The 20,390-nt window shown below is 30.9% G+C and overlaps 1 protein-coding gene across 8 annotated transcripts in view; it reads right to left on the bottom strand.

The window, feature by feature from the left end:
* LOC130447069 (leucine-rich repeat-containing protein 40-like) overlaps window positions 1-20,390 on the bottom strand; it is an 82,006-nt gene that overhangs the window by 58,054 nt on the left and 3,562 nt on the right. For all 8 annotated transcript variants that reach the window (XM_056783702.1, XM_056783704.1, XM_056783701.1 and 5 more), the window contains exons 4-9: window positions 19,221-19,344; window positions 12,669-12,838; window positions 12,470-12,612; window positions 10,624-10,827; window positions 2,443-2,586; window positions 1,916-2,104 (exon numbers count right to left, since the gene is read on the bottom strand). In XM_056783702.1, coding sequence (XP_056639680.1) covers window positions 1,916-2,104; window positions 2,443-2,586; window positions 10,624-10,827; window positions 12,470-12,612; window positions 12,669-12,838; window positions 19,221-19,344 — 974 coding nt within the window. The remainder of the gene's footprint in view (window positions 1-1,915; window positions 2,105-2,442; window positions 2,587-10,623; window positions 10,828-12,469; window positions 12,613-12,668; window positions 12,839-19,220; window positions 19,345-20,390) is intronic.

The raw sequence follows: 20,390 nt of genomic DNA, 5'->3' as shown, positions 1-20,390 counted from the left end.
TCCATTTACCTAAAGCAACGTTTACAAGTAATTACTATTGACCTGAATTTGAATTTTCCTAAGTTATTTTAGTTTTAATTGTGAGTTGTACCGATTTAGATTTGTTATAAGGTGTTTAAATAGACGTTCCTGTCTTATTGAGTTGGGCATTTCGTGAAGCTTCTATGATATAATTCATATCTATAAAGCCGGCTTTAGACTTATCGCGAAATAGCACGGAAAGACCGCGAAAACGCGATAAGTGTAAAGAGATGCATTTCGTCTTTCGAAAGCGATTTCGCGAAACATTTTTTCGCGTTTCGTGTCGTTTCTCTCGACAGGGCGGTTTTTTAAAGAAACGTCAAAGGAATTTCGCAAAATACTATCTACAATTACAACACGCTTTACACTTATCGCGAAAAATTGCATCATTCGAGGCGACATTCATCCTCGTTCGACATGTGCTAGCGCGTCAGTTGGTCAATTATGTTTGCTACATCATCGAACTTGTTTAGTTTTTAGGCCTGATAATTCGGATGTTATAATTAAAAGTTTTCAAGCACGAAACAGAGTTCGGACCCTTTTTTGACGCTGTGAAGGTACTTGCTGTGTGCCCAAGAATTTGCAGTGCGTGTCGTTAAAAGTGAGTACACATTCTTTATGGTAATTTTGTGTTTTAAAATGCCTGGCTCTATTTAATCGCACCAGGTCAGAATTTTTTATAGAGTCTATTTAGTTTGATGTCTGTTATTGGCGAGTCGTGCATAGTTCAATCATGGAGTGGTCAGAATCTTTGATTGGCTTTAGAAGCAGAGGGCGCAAAATTTTCGGCTGCCGAAGTCAGAAGAAAGTACTCCAACTTATGTCAAAGTTATATAGTTTATCGAAGGAAAATTCCCGCGTCTATAATATCGGGACCTGGAGCCAATGAAATATATCCTCCCGACTGGTTTGTGTTCGGTGCTATGGATGTTTTTCTGCACGGTACGTACGCTCCAGAAGGAGCAAGTGATGCGTTGAGTAGTAGACAAATAAAAGTAGAATTACCATTAGTATAATTAAAAGTGACGATTTTAAAGCGAATTATTATCCTTAACATTGGCCAAAGAAGATCAAGTATGAAAGGGAAAACTATTTGAATAAAGTCTTAAAACACTGCATACACTCATATATTACTGCAGATAATTTTGCCAAGGAACCTTTCCCATATCAATGCAATAAAATGCCGCAAACTTATCACGAATTGTTTTAGCTCTTGGCCCCAATGCATGCCTTTCCTGGTTCTAGAAGCATAGGATTACAAAAGATCCGGAAAATGGAAGTCATTATTCCAAATGTGTTTTCGATCCTGCCTCGAGCTAATGAGAGAAGATAATTAAAAATTCTTTCAGGTGTATCAGTTTGTATGTCCTGGATGGATATGGAGCGTTCAAAGTAGCCTGTGACTATTTAAAGCAGAAGGCACGGGCTCCGAGTGGTTGTAGTCTTCCAGCTGCAGAACCTACTGACGATGAATGTTCTATTTTCGGAAAACTCATAACGGAGAATCTAAGGAGACTGTATTATTATGAGAGAGAATCGGTGATGCAAGATATACAGAGAGAGAGCTATTCTAAAACAGTATTATCACCATCTACACAACCTGTGTTATCTCCTCTCAATCCACGTTCATCCATGTATATCAACTGAACATTTTTCGTGTTCTCGAACTTTTTCCCCGTCAATATCGTGAAAACGAAGAAACGGAAAAAATTGAACGAAATTAGATAAGTGTAAGAGAGTGTTTCGCATTTTGTTTCATTTTTCGCGAAATGGCACGAAAATAGTGTGAAACGCGAAAACGCGATAAGTCTAAAGTCGGCTTTACAGTCAACAATAAACTGTTGCAATGACTTAAATATTCATAGTAAAGTGACGAAGTATAAAATGTACTTACCTATTATTACTTAATATTAATTCTCGCATATGGACAAGATTAGATAAACAGTCCGGTAAATCGTTCAGTTGATTACCACTCAAATCACAATACTTTATTATCGTAAGATTCATAAAAAACTCTGGTACTTTGCTTATTTTGTTTGAAGCAATATTTAATTCTGTTAGTGTATTGGATAGTATTTGTAATCTAAAAAGTAAAGACATTTTCATAAAGGTCATCTTATAATAGAACTAATAGAATTTTTACATTGAAAAAATTTATTACAATAAAGTTAACACTTTTAACATCTATTTTTCCTACATTCATACTGGGTGGTGATATGTAATATCTCCGGTCACTGTAATCATTTGAAAGTTAACACAATCTTCAGAATATCTGAGTAGTATTAAAACCACCAGACAAGGTTCTGTAATAATATAGGGTTTTCAGAGTCACTGAAAGGAATATGAAAGAGAAGAGATGGATACAGAACTTTGATCTTAACATAATGGAAAAATTAATATAGTATTTTAAATAGAACATACCCAGCAGGAATATCGACAAATTTATTTTTACACAAATCTACACAGGTAACTTTGGCTTCTTTTGCTTCAATGAAGCATTCTTCAGGTATTTCAGATATATTTTTCTTTGCTAAATTAAGAAAATTACCATGTCTCATAGTATACCTACAAACAATAAGAGTAGACATTGTAGAAAAACAAATTTTGAAAACAAAGTCGGTATATCTATTCTACATAGTTAAGGAACAGTTATTAAATTTACTACTATAGAGATAGTGAGAAATATTAGAAACTTCTAAATAAAATTAACCAATTTGATTCCACTTCCACGTCCGCTTTGTGGGAAATATCTTTGCTTAATACTTCTGCTTCCAGAAATTGTGAATTGTCATTTCGCTAATAGTGTGGAGGATACCATTAAAGTAATGAGATGTTTCAAGTATCTACTCTTGTGTTGTTTTCTTTCCTCCTGGGTTCTTTTTCTCTGTTTCAAAAGTCTTCTTCTGTTTTTATTTCATTTGCTTTAGAATCTTCTTCATTGTCGGGTTGTTTGCTGCGTTTTAGTCCGTAGCCATTGCTCTAAATTTTTTTATGTCCAGACTTCAGCAATGCTCATTAGTCTGCGTTATTCTTTATGTTAATTCCAATCTTTATAAGTTGTTATGCTTCAAAAATATGTATCGGAGACTGTTGTACCTTGGACAAAGTGTACTATTTAAATTTAAAACCAGTGTCTCCCTCTATTAATCCATAAATTATGGCAGTTATACAAAAAAATTTATTTTAAGTAATTAAAGTAAATATTTTTAAAATATTTGAGTGAGATTTGTTACTAACGGCAAATGATTGTGGATAAGTGATGTTTTTAGTTACATCTTGCGACTATTGGTAAGTAATTACGCAGTGTTGTTATTTGTTTTGAACATAACCTCTAAGGTATAAAATTATTTGATTGGAAAAATGAATCTTCTTGTACCTTGAAACAAAATACACTTTGTACCTTAGAAAGCGTTTCATGGTACAGGTGGTTAGGTTTTTTGTGTTTTTTTTTACCGAAATTGTCTTGCCACGAAGCAAGACTGGTAATAAGAGAGATCCAGTAAATCCTGTTACCTTAAAAGAGGCCTTTGAGGCTGTATGGTGAAGATCCAGCAAAAAATGTGCTTTTGGGAAGCTTCGAAAGTGTTTAAAGCTATCCTCACCATACTCTTCAGAGTCAAAAAAATTTAAAGATAAAAGACGAAATTATGAATATGCGGTAAATTTTGCTGCTAAGCAAATGTTTAATGTTTACTGTCTGAGCAGATCGACAAGTTTTAATAGTTAATATACGAAAATTTTTTGACAGCATAAAAGATGTTCATAAACGATTTGGAACAATTCCTCCAAACCGGATTTGAATTTTAGATGAGATGGGTGTAAGCACTGTTCAATTGCAGTCAAAAATAATTGCACCAAAAAAAAATTAAACAACAATACAACTGAATACTATATTCCGCCAATGCTGATATTCCGGAGATTTTTTTTAGAGACAGAATGCTATTTGGCGCACCTCCTAGAACAATCGGAGCCTGCAGCTCCCACCGGCTGGTCAAATGAACAGCTGTTCTTAAAATTTCGAGACTATTATATTAGGTTTGTCAAATGTTCAAAGGACGAAACCGTTATATTATTCATAGACGCTTTGGATACTAGAATCATCATGATAACTTTTCCAACTCACACATCAAACAGACTCCAGCCACTTAACTATATATGGTCCTCTCAAAGCATTTTACACCCAAGGTGTAGAATCTTAGCTGTTTAGTAATAGAGGAAAAACGTTTGATATTTACTCAGTAGCAGAGGTTCTGCGAACTGCTTTTCCTCGAGCTTTCATGCCTAGCAATATTTTAAGTGGTTTTAGAACTTCCGGAATATATCCAATGGACTGCAAAATATTTTAAGATCAAGATTTTATGGGTTTTTACGTAACGGATCGCGATTTGGAGAATAACGTATCAGAGTCCAACCTTCCTACTACTGATAAACAGACTCAGTCTTTAACCTAAAATAAAGAAGAAACAAACGATGAACCAAGAGCTGGGCCGTCACGTGTAAAACCTTTAAAGCTAAATGCGGAAAAAGGAATTATTTCGTCAGCGGTTTCCAAAAGCACTAGCCAGAAAGAACAAAAAGGAAGGGGGAAAGACTGGTAAAACAATGATAGTAACCGACAACCCAGAGAAGGATGAAATCAGAAGAAACAAGAACAAAAATATAAAATCGGTAACAAAAAAAACCGAAATTTGGGAAAAAATTCACTATTCAAAGAAATTAAACGAAGAGTGCTAATTTTGAGGAAATTTCACGAATGCCGATAAATATGATGAAAATGGAGAGGGTGCCTTAAGTGTGGTCGTTGGACTCATAATATTATGCATATATTGATGAAAAAAAAGGAAGAAGGAAAAGTGTGAATTTTGTTCCGAAAAAGAAAAGATTTTCATTATTTCAATACAAAAAAAACTTTGGGTTGTTTTTAAGTTTTTACAATTTTCTCTTAATAAACTCGTCTTTCGAAACGCAAAGAGATGCGCAGAACGAGTCGAAAACGAGCCCCCGGGAAGAACACACCTTGTAGTCTTTACATCATGGATAAATTCAATAAATCTGTTATCATGAAATCAGAATATCGTAGTGACAAAATGATGGGACATTATTGAATGAAAGGACAACTTATAAATTATAGAAGACCTTACGGATTCTTAAAAAAACAAAATAATATCATTCAATATTGTGATGAACAACTTATTTCATCATCACATGCAAATAAATTAAAAATTCATAGTATCATACCGCTAAATCATAATATATATCTTTAACCAATTGTAACAAGAATTCAAACTCCTCTACCCCATTATCTAATTACTAAAAAACTCTTTTGAAAACCATTTTATACCCAAAGACAAATTAACAAAATTATTTTCTTTGATGCCACTTATATAAAATTAAAAATAACATAAAAACACAATGTCGTACAAAACCAAATTATTCCTAAAGATATTTAAACTTTAATTCCTGTCATCCCATTAAAAACCGTAATTGAGAATTTTAGAGATTTTATATAAATTACAAATTTCATGAGATTCAAAATACAACATTCACAATAATACTTGACATAAATATGTTTTTCTTTCTATTACAGTGCGTAAATTATGTACTATAGACACACTTTCGAGTGCGTAAGACCTTGCGCACTAATGCGTAAAGAAACAATACTGCGTAAAAAACGTATTATTAAGGTCTTCGTAGTGTATTGGCTTGAGTACCAGATTCACATGGGGGAGGTTCAAGTCGCTCTCTTGGCATGTTTGATTTTTTACTTATGAAGTAACAATTATTTTTAGGTGGCATTTAAGCATTACCCAAGAGGAGAGTTGACAAAGTTAAAAACACACATTCGTCTGTTGTTTTGTTTGTTTTATTAATATTTTGAACATTTTAATCAGGATTAGAACAAATTAACAAAACAACAGACGAATTTGTGATTTTAAATTTGTCAACTCATCTTTCGGCATGTATAAATGATCCCGAAAAATAATTACCACTACATTAGAAAAATAAGAAATGTGAATAATTATCATTACTTAGTTGGAATTTCTGGAGCCATTGGTGATAATTATACTGAATACAACAACAAGAAGGACTATTTCGAGTGGACAATTTAATCGAAACACATAGACCAAAATATCAAGAAATCCGCTAAAGAAAATTATCACAAATGTGAACGAAACACTTAATTCTAGATTAATAATTCTAGGTGCTTAACGGAGAAGTTTGAAAACCTACCCATCAAACCTGAGAGTTTTTCAGTGAAGAATTCGATAGAGTTTATCAACAAAGTGAAGACTACAGAAATTGAAGATGGAGAAATTTTAATCTCCTTTGATGTAAGTTCATTATTACCCAGCGTGCCGATCCCGCAAATCTTCGACTACTTTGAGGACTTACTGAGATCTAATAATATGGGAGTTGCTGTAATAGAAGAATATTTACAGTTAACAAAAATATTTATGGAACAAAACTATTTCCAGTACAACAATGAATTCTACAAGCAAGACGAAGGAACAGCAATGGGAAATTGCCTATCACCGTTCATGGCTTAACTGTTCATGAGTCAATTTGGAAAGCAAATCACTCAAGAGTTTCAGCATTTTCGCAGGGTATGGTATGTGGATGATATTTTCGCCATATTCAATACGAAGAAGGCAAACATAGACGAATTCATTTTGGAACTCAAAATATCCATCTATGAAGTTCACCTATGAAATGGAAAATAATGGGCAATCACCATTTTTAGATATTTTGGTAATTAGGAATAGTAATAAGTTCGAATTTGATGTATTTAGGAAAAATACCGCTACGTGCAAGTACATCCCGGGTGATTCTTTTCATTGTATTCATACATCGGTTAATCCACTTTCCTCTTACTATCAAGAGGTATAATAAAAAAAGACCTTCATCGTCATATCGTCATAGGTTTAAGAAATCTGTATGAGAAAGCACTTTTTTCCAAATCCAAAATGAAAAACAAAAAAAAATTGCTCTCATACCTTTCAATCCTCTTTATACAGAAGGATTCGTTCAGTCTTTGAAGACGTAACTTGGTTATCGAAACGCGGATCAGACAGTGTAATTGTGAGTGTTGGTATAAGCAGTGTATTCAGTATGAATAATAATCATTGTCCTGAACGGAAATGTGCAACTTCCCAACAGAGACTACGTACAGGCGATGGAAAACGGAGTAACCCACAAACACCTAGGATTAATCAAATATTGAATTATTTGTAGTTTTATTAGAATTCACAAAATAGAGCTATAAATTTTACTTGAAATATTTAGGTCTTTTCTATCATTTATAGCTTTTTCGTTCTTATGAATGTGAACTATTTCTAAAGATTCTCTTTTTCGTGTATTAGATTCTGTTTCAAGTATTTTTGAATCTTTATAATTGAATTTATGTTTTTTTGATATCTCATGGTTTATTAATGCAGTTCTATTTTTTTATCGTATTGATAACCTCTTAGTCTATTTCCTAAATACTGAAATGTCTGGCCTATGTAGACATCGTCACAATTAGTACAAGGCATTTGATATATATTATTACTTCTTTTGTTTTTTGGTGTTTTAATTTAGTGAAATATTTGGATAATGTATTATGTCCTCTATCACTTATACTAATATCATATTTATTGAAATAATTGGATAATTGTTGGAAAAGTCCTTGTACATACAGTAAAAAAAATGTTTTGATGTTATGTTTCTGTTTTGTTTTTTTATTGATTATAGTATCTCTTTATCCTTTTCTTGAATGTGTTATTCATCATTTTTTCCAGATAATTATTTTCATCCGATGCAGTTTTTGATTTTTGAATAGCTAATTATCTAAATTCAGGATCTGATAGTTGGTTAGATCTAGCAGCCAAACTTATTATCACTGATCTTTTTTATGACATAGGATGAAACGAATTGAAATTTAAATATCTTGAGGACCGAGTTGCTTTCGTGTACCATTCTGTTCTTATGTTATTATTAATTTTTTATAATGTGACATCAAGTAAATTGATTCTATTATTTTGCTCGACCTCGATGATGAATGTAAGTTTTTTATGATAAGAATTGAATTTTGTATTTATCTTTTCAATTCGATTCTGTGGTACGGCTATATATTTGAGATGTAAGGACTAGGGAAACATTAATTTTGCTTATTAGAACAAAATTCTAGTTTGGTTTTATTCTTATTTTGATATTCATAATGAAGGTGATCTATTGATCAATGTAAATACCCAAATTTTCCGTGTCAATATCATATTTTGATAAAGACTTAAGGAAGGTCGAAACGTCAATTTTATCTATCTTTAAAAAATTATTAAAAAAAATAATTTTGAAACAGAAGATACCTAAAATCAAGAAGATTTAGAAACATAAATATATAAAGGCCAAGAAATTAAAGAAATTATATATATATATATATATATATATATATATATATATATATATATATATATATATATATATATATATATATATATATATATATAATTAGTTGAAAATGGTACGAATTCAAGACTTTGATGAAATGAGCAAAGAGCAAATTCAAAAAGACATCAAAGGAACACAGTTTTAATTATGACAACTGCTGAAGTATACAAGAGCATTAGAGGTAACGGTAACAAACTATACTTTGGAAATAAAAAGTGTAGAGCATGATTATATAGATATAAAATCATGCTATAACTGTGGTAGGCTAAAACATAATGGACAGAATTGCAGAAACACAACCACGTGTCTGAGGTTGCTGAAAATCATATAACTAGAGAATGTAGAAATGAAGAGCTATGGAGCAACTGATCATGAGAAGTTAAGATTTTCAAAAGGAGGATTGAAAAGTATATTCATAATACCGGGCACGGGCACTAAATAACTTGAATAATAGACATGATTACTGATCTTGTAGATGAAATTCTTGATTTTCTCTTCTAATTGAGAATTAGTTATACATAAAAATTTGACGTTTCGACCACTAAAAAAATTACTTCACATTGACAACTTCCAAAATTATAAGGATTAATTGACTTTGATCAAATTGTTTAGATCTTTTTTATAGACAGTTTTCTAGTTCCTATGTATGTAAATCATTTCTGAAAATTCTATTCTTTTGTATTTGATACCTTCTTGAATGTATGCTTTTGTGGTTTGTTAATGCAGTTCTATTTTTTAATCGTATTGATGGCCTTTTACTATGTTGATATGTAATATTACTTCTTTTGTTTTTGGGTGTTTTTGATTTTAGTTTGGTAAAATATTTGAGCAAGGACTTCTACTAATATCATAATTATGTACATATGGCAAGGAAAAGTGTGACGTTTTAATACCGAGTATTTATTTGGATTCTTCTTCGATTGTAGAATATGTTTATTCTTTATTTGAATATAATATTCATCATTTTCGCAAGATTTTCTTTCAACTCATTTTTTGGTTTGTTAATACCTAAGCATCTAAATTGAGAATCTGATAGTTGGATAGATCTATCATCCAAACTTATTATCACTGATCTTTTTTATGACATAGGATGGCATGAATTGAAATTTAAATATCTTGAGAACTAAGTTAGTTTTATATACCATTGTGTTTTCACCTTAATTTTTTATAATGTGACATCAATTAAATCAATTTTATTATTTTGTTCGATTTCAATTATGAAATGCAGTTTTTCATGGTATGAATTAAATTTTTGATTTATATTTTCAATTTCATTTTTTGGTACCGCAGTAATGCAGTATCTACATAACGGCAAAAAAATGTAATATTTATGTTAAGTTTGCATTGCCAATTGTGTTATAATCTATTACACTTGATATGATAGCTCCCAAAGCACAACCATCAATTTTTTTATTTATTTGATTCTCATATTTGAATTGTAAATGTTGTTGTAAATGTTATCTCCATCGCTTAGATTAATTCGTTTTGAGGTATTTCCCGTTTTGTCCCATTTTTTCATTAATTGTAATTCGCTCCGAGTGTGACTGCAGCGCTACAGTAAATATGAACTACGAGAGGCCGTCAGAACAACAGTAAATGGAAAAAATTTGGAAAAAAGTATAATAAATAATAATTGGTCGTCAAAAAAAATGTTACAATTTTATAATTACCAAAAATACAAGTAAGTATCTATAATGATAAAATATATATCAGATGTAGTAATCGTATATAAGGTTACGTTGCTTCAAATTATGTCAAAATCTCGTAATAATAATATTTGCATATAATTCTTTGAAATCCCATCTGTTTTTGATATAATATTGGTATGAAATTGTTGTCAAAATATTTTTCAAATAATTAGATAATGCAGTGAGGGGATAGCTGAAACTTACAATTTATGTTGTTGCTGAAACTTGACACTTTAAGTAAAAACTTATTTTTATACTCATTGCCCAACGAAAAGCATAATCTTCCACTGGTAATTGAATCAAATTAGAGAAAACAAAGAGTTACTTACTTATGTGAAGTACCAGACATTTAACAACAAAATATAAGAACTGCTAATCTTACATAACTTCAATCTAGTTTAGGCTATAAGGTATACGTATAAAATATGATAGATAGGATTGGTGAAGTGATTCGTGTGGAATAGTACTGCAAATATTTCAATTTGTTTACCGATTAGGAAAAATTCTGCTATTAAGTGATACATCTGAAGGTATGTGAAGTGCCTTTAAATCTTCATCACTAATTTTCTCTTTTAGATGTCGAAGAATTCTGTTGGTACCAGCATGAATAATGTCAGGTCTTATTAGTTTTAATCTGTTACCATCAATTTTTAACGATAACAGGTGCGGCATTAGACCTATCGTGTTTGGTAATCTAAAAATAAACAAATTATTTTGAGAACAAATTTTCATAATTTTAAGAAGATAAAATAAATTCTAAATACATCTTATTTAAAATCAAATCCGTTTTCACAACAAATGTAAATGATAAGTATGTTTTCGTGAAATTTGTAGTAATATCGTAAATATTTGTTTAAAAAGAATATTAATTATTGACTGGAAATATTATATTATCCATTTAGTTAGATTAGATTTTTGCTGACAGAGATGCAATTATATATAATAGAACATAATATGTTGGCGTGTTTCAATAATCATCATCTTTGAGTCATATTTATCTTTAAGCAAAACCCAAAACGAAAATGTACCATAAAAGTAGGTTATACGAGGATGTATTGATATCTAGTTAGCCTAGACCAGTTCAATGCATAAACAAAATATTGCGTTACCATAGTAACGAACAATAACTTATTAGAAGTATCAGTGTGAAGTTTTATGTCAAAAAAGTGAACCAGAGTTACGCAATAAATTAAAAAGAAAAAGATATCCACCGAAATTGTGAAAATCGAAAAATTGGAGTATCGAGCCATCATCAAGTACCTGTATTTAAAAGGGTTGAGAATAAGCCATGGAATGGCGACAATCTGGTTTTCCAAGACCTAAGAAGTTTCGTGTCCAAAAATCTGCTGGAAAAGTTCTTGCTTCAGTTTTTTGGGATTGTCATGGAGTACTCATGATTGTTTTTTTTTTGGATAAGGTTAGAACAATAACTGGTGATTACTATTCGACATTACTGACCACTCTACGGGAAAAATTAAAGAGAAAAGACGCTGATAGCTATCGAAAGGTGTTTTTTGTCCAGGACAATGCCCCTGCACGCAAATCCCATGTTGCCATTAAAAAAATTTGGCTAAGTAAGCTGTGGTGGTAAGAGGTAATAAAAGCTGTGGAGGTCTGGTTTGCAGAGTAAGAAGAAAAAAGACAAATTTTTTTGAAAGGTCTAGAGACGTTGCAGGTTGGCTGTAATAAATGTATCCAATAAGAGGAGAATATGTTGAGTAATAAAATATTTTGTTGTTTCCTATTAGTAAATGTGATTACGTCGACGTCTGCCCCTTTCAAATTGATGGTCTTGCGGATGATCGGACAAAAACCCGCCATTTAATGATATGTTGATTTCCTTTTCAGCTGCAGGGTGAAAAGTAAGCATGCCACAACTAATGTTGATATTTGTATGATGTTTTTTTTGTTAATATTTTTAAAAGTAGAGATAACATTGATTCTTTGAGGAGTGTATTAAGATATTTATACTATGTAGGAAGTCTTGACAGTAATATTATACAAAATTCAAGTAATGTGGGAATATGTGGTGTATTAAATACAATGCCCAAACCTCTCGCCCAAATACAGGGAGATTTGGGTACTTTTCACAGGGTTCAGAAATTATTTTGTTTGAGACTGATTAAGAAAGAAAACTATTAGACAAATATATATGCTACTGTTCTAAAAAATTTAATTATGTATTAATATGTTTCATTACAAAACATGCCTAATACTCTTCTACGTCCTCTACACTTGATTGTTTAACGATTATGAATTTATCTCAAATGCACGAAGTTATGAAATTGTAGAGAAATTGTTATTATTAATAAATGCACAAAATAATAAAAACTTACTCTTCGAGATCATTATTGGTAAAATCTAATTTGATTAAATTGATCAATTTTGTAATTGCAGCAGGTACACTGCTAATTTGGTTATCTCTTAATTCTAGTATTTTCAAATGTTTCATATTATCACAAAACTCTAATGGGATATCCTACAAAATGTGAAATGTTAGATAAAATTATTATTTTTCTTGTTAACGGCATATACCTTTATGTAATTATTTCCAAAATATATCTCTTGAACTTGTTCGCATCCGCAGAAGCCCGGAATTTCTTGAATATCATTGTGTTGAGCGTAAAATATTTGTAATTTTCGGAGCTCTCCCATATCAGGTAATTTAGTAATACTGTTGTGGCTAATATCCAGCTTAAGAAGGGCTGAAAGACAATGTTTAAATTGAGAAAAGAGACATTTATTGAGAAATGGATTAAAATAAATTTAATTAAAAAACGTACATAAATGAAACTTATCAAAATATCAGTGTATATAACATGGTTTATATGATATTCAAAAGTGAAGACTTTTTAGAACAATTATTGTGGAACTGAGCTCTTTTCAGTTATTCTTGGCTGATCTCCGTTATTGTATTGATTTATTAGTACTGATGTTAAATTTTACAGAATATACATAACCCATAAACCAGTTTCATAAGGTTACCGAATCAGTGGTTCATTTTCTTCAGCTCGAAAATGCTAACTCATATTTAGGTCATTTATTTCGAATATCATCTGCTACACTTTTAGTTGAATTTGGTGGAGACTTAATGACACTAAAGAAACATGGCAGTTGGTAGTCATCAACGGTCGCTGAAACGTACGTTGATGAGTCGGTGTACATCAACGGGAGTTGTGATGGAAGGAAGAAATTACAGTTCCACACCTTTGCTTATGTGCTTATACAATATTCGGGAAAAAAGTACTCATTCTTTCCCGTGAAAAAAATAATTTCATAAAATATGACATCTTGTTACCTGCCAACCGAAATAAACGTCGAAATTTTTCCCGTCACAGAAATAGTTATTTTCCTAACAAATGCGGAAACTGATACTTTCGCGCACGCGACTGTACTTGTCCCGAGCGACGCGGAGCGGAGTTCGGGCACGCGGTCAAGTGCGGGAAACACACTTTACGCATGAGTTAGAAACATTATTTTTTCTACGACCGTATATATATATATATATATATATATATTTATATATATAAGTATACCAACCCATTTTTCTAAAATTATTTTAATCCAACAAACATAATAATATACAAAACTAACTGAAAACTACTAATCATTATAAATATTAATAATCAAAACACAATTTGTTGTATTCTGTAGACTATTAAGAATTGCCGGTCCAGTGGAGTTATTTAGTTTCAACTGGAAGGTAGATGACGTCGATGAGGATGGCATCGGTTGCAGGTCGCATAAAGATGACGATGACGGAACGGTTTTAAGTCATTAGGCAGGTAACACCTCGGAATTAGTTTCATTTTCAAAATGGCTTCGGGAAGTTCTTCGTCGGATGAATCCATTAATATTATTGTATCGGATTCGGTTTAATGTGGTTTAATTATTCGGTCACCTCCAAGACGTTTTGAACAACTTTGACGTTTTAGTAACAATTACAGGGTTATAGAAAAAATATCTGTATTATTTTATATTTGCAAAAAATTAAAAATGCTACAAAAAGCTAAAAAAGGTTTAATTATTATTTGATGGACTAGTTCGTAAATATTCTCAGAAGTAAAAAACTATCTAATAAGGTCAAAATTTGCCCATGTCTGGGCGACACCACAATCGACTATACTCTACAAGACAATGACGATTTTTCAATGATAGTCAACATTGAAGGTACACTTGCAGAAAACGACATTCAGAAAAACACTAACGACCAACAAAATAAATATATCACTGATAGCAGACATACAAAACATTCGAATTATAATTAATTATGGTAAAAATCAAATATTCCTTAAATCAGTTTCACATTCACCCGCAAAATTAAAAAGAATCGTTTTATTTGGCAATAAACAACGGTTCTTTGTTCATCAATCTAAAAATAATTTTGAAAACGATGTAATCAATCTTATTAAAGAATATATAGTTCCAGATATTCAATATTACCTACTTCGAAGATCCTGGCCTGAACGAACCATTCTCAACTTGCTAGCAAAAATATCATTAGTCACCATCCATAAAACTGAAAAAACGTTCTATAAAATTACTAGATGTCACAAACAAGGACGATATCAAAAGATCAAGAAAAAATAAACAAATTATCATGAAAGTAAATCAAACCACTGTGGAATTAATGAAACCCTTGAAAGAATCAAAGAGAAGTATTAATGGCCAGAAATGAAAAAATCTATTCAAACATTTATTAACGAATGTGAAATATGCCAACAGTGGGCATCCCGTAAATTTGAAAATGAATTTGATACCGACTACAAATAAACCATTCGAAATCATTCACATAGATTCCTTCACTTTTGAAAATTCAAAATTTTTAATGATAGTTGATAGTTTTGCTAAATATGCCCAAGCATACCATTTAAATGCACTTTCTGGCACAGAAATAGCGAACAAATTGATAAAATACTTTTCCCATCACGGTAAACCAAATCAAATTATTTGTGATAATGGCACGGAATTTAAAAATAAACAGTCATTACATAATTACTAGGATTGTATAAAATTAAAATTCATTTTTGCTCCCCTGATCACCCTCAATCGAACGGAATTATAGAACGATTTCATTCAACGATAATAGAGCTTTTAAGACTATTAAATTCAGAAGGATTCTCCAACACACCTATAGAAACTAAAATAACAAATACTAAATACTAGCATATAATAATACATTACATTCGGCTACTAAATTAAAACCAATGGATTTAATTAACGGACATATTAATAACAATGATCCATTCGATATCGCGATCGATAAACTTCTAATCAATGATTATGTTAATAAACATAAAGAGCATTCTAAATTATTGTATGCCAGAATCAAAGCTGATTTATCTAATCAAATACAATTGTTTAGAAATAATAAATAAAAAACAGCCTTTAAAAAGAATATATTCATTATACACGTAATTATCATTTCAGGTAACCCGGAATCCTCAGATTTAGAGAAATAATTACACTTAGAAACCTCCAAGATAACTCTGGTCTACTACCCGTGAAACTTGGCACCGTAAAAGTAGCCGAATACTATCACTCAATATTTTATTATTATGATATAAATCCCATAGTTATACAATTTCAAAATTTAAAAAATAAGCAAATACTGATACTGCAATCAGAAACAAAATTTGTCAAAAAGAAATAACTAATCACAAAAATTTCTAAAAATTTGCGGAAAGAAAATTAGCAGAATTACTACCTCATGAAAACAGAACCAAACGAGGGTTAATCAATGGTCTCGGTTCAATTTTTAAAACTATTAGTGGAAACTTAGACTCTATTGACGGAGAACGTAACGACACCCTTATTAGACAACTTCAACAAAACCAAAATCAATTAAGTGATAAAATAAAAACTCAAAATTCCGTAGCAATATCTCTAATAGATAACTTTAATAAGAGTATTCAACAAATAAACCAGAATCAATTTAAATTGCAACATAAATTGGAAACAATCGATTCATATATAGGAAATCAATCTAGCTTTGAAACCAATACCTTCATAAGAGACGTAATCTTCCAAATTTTGAATTTGTATGAATTATTAAACTCAATATTACAAGATATAGAAAATTCGGTATCATTTGCAAAAGCTGGAATCATGCACCGAAGTATGATAAAACCTTGTGAAACGGTCCAAACTTTTAGAAAAGCTACACAATAATGTCAATAAAAATCGGGTGCCTATAAAACTAAAAACAAACAATATCCCAATTTTTAAAAATTTAATAAAGTCTCGTATTACATAAGAAACAACAAAATCACATATATTTTACATGTACCTGTAACCTACGCTTTTGATTTCGAGTTATATCATTTGTATCCCATACCAATTCAGAGAGATTCAGTTGAAGGTTATCATTTCTCAAAATAAATTTCTATTAAAAAATGAATTGTACTACAAACTTTTGGATGAACCTTGTGTAAAATTAGCTAGACAAGAATTTATGTGTCAAGAGATAAACCTACAACGAGTTGACTCCAACAGTCCATGCGAAGTTCAACTTCTAAATCTCAAAACCTCTTCCACCTGCCCTCCTAAGTAACTCTCAAATATCGAAAAGACTCGTAGAATCGAACCAGTGGATCGTCGTCCTTCCCAAGAACACAAACATCGGATTAAGCTGCCATCAACAAGAAGAAATCCTCAACTACATTGGCATCCTGTCAAATTATCACAGACTCCGGAGCTATAATAAATAATGGCCCCATAGAAGCTGAAAGCCAACCCATTTTTATCCCGAACAAAATTCCTAGTTTTAGCCTTCCAAAAATAGACCTAGATGACATCAACACCCTCCGAGAAAGAATTGTCAGAAATACTCCAATTTTTAAGACTTATACACTTCTCTATATTCCAAGCACTTGATAATAATTTACTGTCTCCTAATCCTTCTATGTTTATTCTGGGCCCTTATAATAATCCGACGCAAGAAACCAATCCAAAGATGTTCATTTTCCTTAGCTGCATTCCACGGAAGCTGAGGGAGGGAGGAATAATGGCACCCATATGGAACCCCATATAGAAGAAGCTAACGACACTATAAAATTTCGCTTATCATAACATTCATATTATATATAAATTAAAAAGACATGTTAGTTGTTTGTCACATAATTAAACGTAAATTTTTATTGTCGGGAATTGTGGTAAGTGTAAAGTAGTAAATAAATTTTTAAAAAGTAATTTTCCACCTTCGGTGATTTATTTCGCGGATTCGGAGTAAACAATTTATCATGCATGCTTATACAATGTTCTAAGTTGAAAATTAGTAGTTAGCGTTTCTATGAGACGCTAGTTTTCTTAGAATAAAATTGTGGATAAAGGTAAATTGATTTCGACGTTGCAACCCGACTTCAGTTTATGTCAAAAGAAAAAAACCTGACGTTGCGAACTTTGCTAATTATATGAATAAATAGATCACCTAATAAATCAATAATAAAATGTTTTCGCCTTTCAAAGGTTTTAATTCTTTAGCATCATTTTCAAAATTATAATATATCATGAAATAATATACGAAAAACAAACAAATTATTAATACTTACTTTGAAATTTATAAAATAGTACAATTAAAAATTTTGCTTAAAACGTTCACGTTTTATATCAACAGTGGTTTTTTTAAGTATATGAATCATTCAAAAAAATTTTTCAAATGTTTTAAAAGTGAATGTATGTTTTCTGTATTAATAAATTGCCAAATATCATTTGGGTATTTCGAGCCTTATTAGTCAATAATATATTTTATCCAAAGACAGTTGTATAATGAACCCATTATATGACTGTTTGTTCGACCTTAATAATACCCATTAATGAATCCATTAATCACTGCCGTCAGATGCTTCCTTCATTTAGCTATAATATTATATAGTGTTACTACAAAAAAATCAGTTTTTGAAATTTCAACATGTAAACCACTAGATATTTTCAATTCAGTTCTGTACAAATAAAAAAATTTTAAAAAGTGAATTTCCCTCGACCATCTTCGAATCCGGAAACACCAATTACATCTACACTGAGCAATTATATCAGGGACTTGGAACATGCTTCTCGTACACCTATCTGTTTCTTGGTATACCATGTTTCTCGAACCAACTTATAAATTGGAGTAGCTTTTGAAATGACTGGCGGTGTTAAAGAAAATGACTTTTTTTAACACCACCAGAATTGAAGAAACTGTTAAAGTACATAATATAGCCTATGAACTGAACTGGTAAAAGGAATTATTGATTACTATAAATAAATACCATTATTCTGTAAGTTAAAATACTTAATATTTGTTAAAGTAAATACATAGATTTTTATGTTAATTACATATTATACGATATTATATGATAATTATAATTTTCGATAACTTTTCCAATATATAATGTGTAATTGAGTTATTATTCACTCGGTGATTAATTGCACTCGCTTGCGCTCATAGCAGTAAACTTGACCTCGTGAATAATAACCTTCATTGAACACTCGTGAATAATATACTATCTCTCCGTCGAGGAACAATTATAAAAAATAAAAATTTAGTTGATAATAGTACATAGATTCAAATATATTAAACGAACCTCGTATACCAATGGGAACTCTATTCGTAATTATTATATTGTGGCCGAATAACTTTTATTTTTGATTAATTCCCCAGTTAATATATATGAATCATTTCTAAAATTTTTCTTAGAGAAAGGAAGAAATGCTCTATTGTCAAAAAATTGTTTACAAGTTGTAGACAAAAACTTGTAAAGAGCTACACAAATAACTAAATAAAGATACATATGAAATAAAATCTAAATATGAAGTATCCACAGTATTATAAATTATTTCTCAATTATTCAATATAAACATAAAATTTTATCCTATATGACTTATTGTAATTCTACATTTACTAAAATTACGTAGTAAGTGCTAAGAAAGTCATTGTACATATGATTTTACATACACATGAATTTTTGACTTTTCAACCTTACTTCGGTTTTTATCAAAATATTACTTGCTGCAGTTTTAAACAAATTGTACTGTATGGAACTAAAAATGAAACATTCATTCTTTGTAAATGTTTTTTGGATGGAAGTTGTATACAATAATACTTACATCTTAAATTTACTATGTCTGGAGGTAAATTCTTCAAGTTATTATGTGATACGTTAAATTCTGTAAGTCTAACTAGAAACCCTATGCCCGACGGTAAGCTTGTTATCACATTATTAGATAAATCCTGTAATAATAATAATATTTAGTATTAGGGTAAATTTCTAATGCAATTCAAGGCTAAAAACCGTGCTGACACGGTCCAAGATTATAGACATAAAGGATTGCTCACAGTGCTGAATTTAACATTTTGTCAGTTACTTTGTTAAAATCTTTATGAAAAAAATGTATTAGGCTTATATGTTAATAGCTTGAGCACTACTTCAAGATGCAGTTTCATCCAAATTTGTGGAATTTATTTGATTCTGGACTTAACAAAATACAATCTTAAAACACTTTTAACAATTTGATGTATTGAACAGTAAGCTCACATTCGTGAGACTGAAAGAAGACAATACAATCCGTAACTATCTCAAATTCTATTGTCATCATCATCAATATAGCCAATTTTTGCACCATAGACGAAACGTGCATTCACCACACATATCATAGACCTAATAGCAGTTGGAATGAATCAGGGCCAAAGTACATTTTTTATGTATTAAAATCACGGCGAACTGTCTTTTTGATGCTCGTGGTATACTCCACAATGTGAAAATGGAAAATTATTTATTTTCTGACAGTTGAATGAATACCAAAATGATATTTGCCACATGCATACATGTATTCTTACCTAACGCAGAAAACAAATTGCGAAATTACTAAGATTTGGTAATTTTTAAAAGCTTTATAAGCATATTTTTAATTTCAGAAATGAAACAAAAAGTGAAGAACATCATTTGATAAAGACTATAATTGATTTTTAAAAAATTAACATCTTATTCATAGACAGAAAAATACATGCAAATACATGAGCCATAATATATATTAAAGAAAATTATTTACAAAAATTAATTTGAATTCATTTTCAAAGCAGACTACCTTTACTTTTTTGTCTCTAGAATTTTGTCATGTCAAAAATTTTGTCGCCCCTCAGATCATGCCACCCTAGGCCCGGGCCTCGCGTGCCTAGAAGTAAATCCATCACTTATTGCTCAGTTCTATTAAACCTGTGTTAGAAATTCTGGAGGAGGAGATAGAAGACCATTGAAAAGTCTGACATCACCATTGGTA

The sequence above is a fragment of the Diorhabda sublineata genome, chromosome 7 (assembly GCF_026230105.1).
Source record: "Diorhabda sublineata isolate icDioSubl1.1 chromosome 7, icDioSubl1.1, whole genome shotgun sequence".
Classification (NCBI taxonomy): Eukaryota; Metazoa; Arthropoda; class Insecta; order Coleoptera; family Chrysomelidae; genus Diorhabda; species Diorhabda sublineata.
The sequence above is the reverse complement of the archived record's forward strand: the minus strand, read 5'-3'. Positions and strand labels throughout refer to the sequence as shown.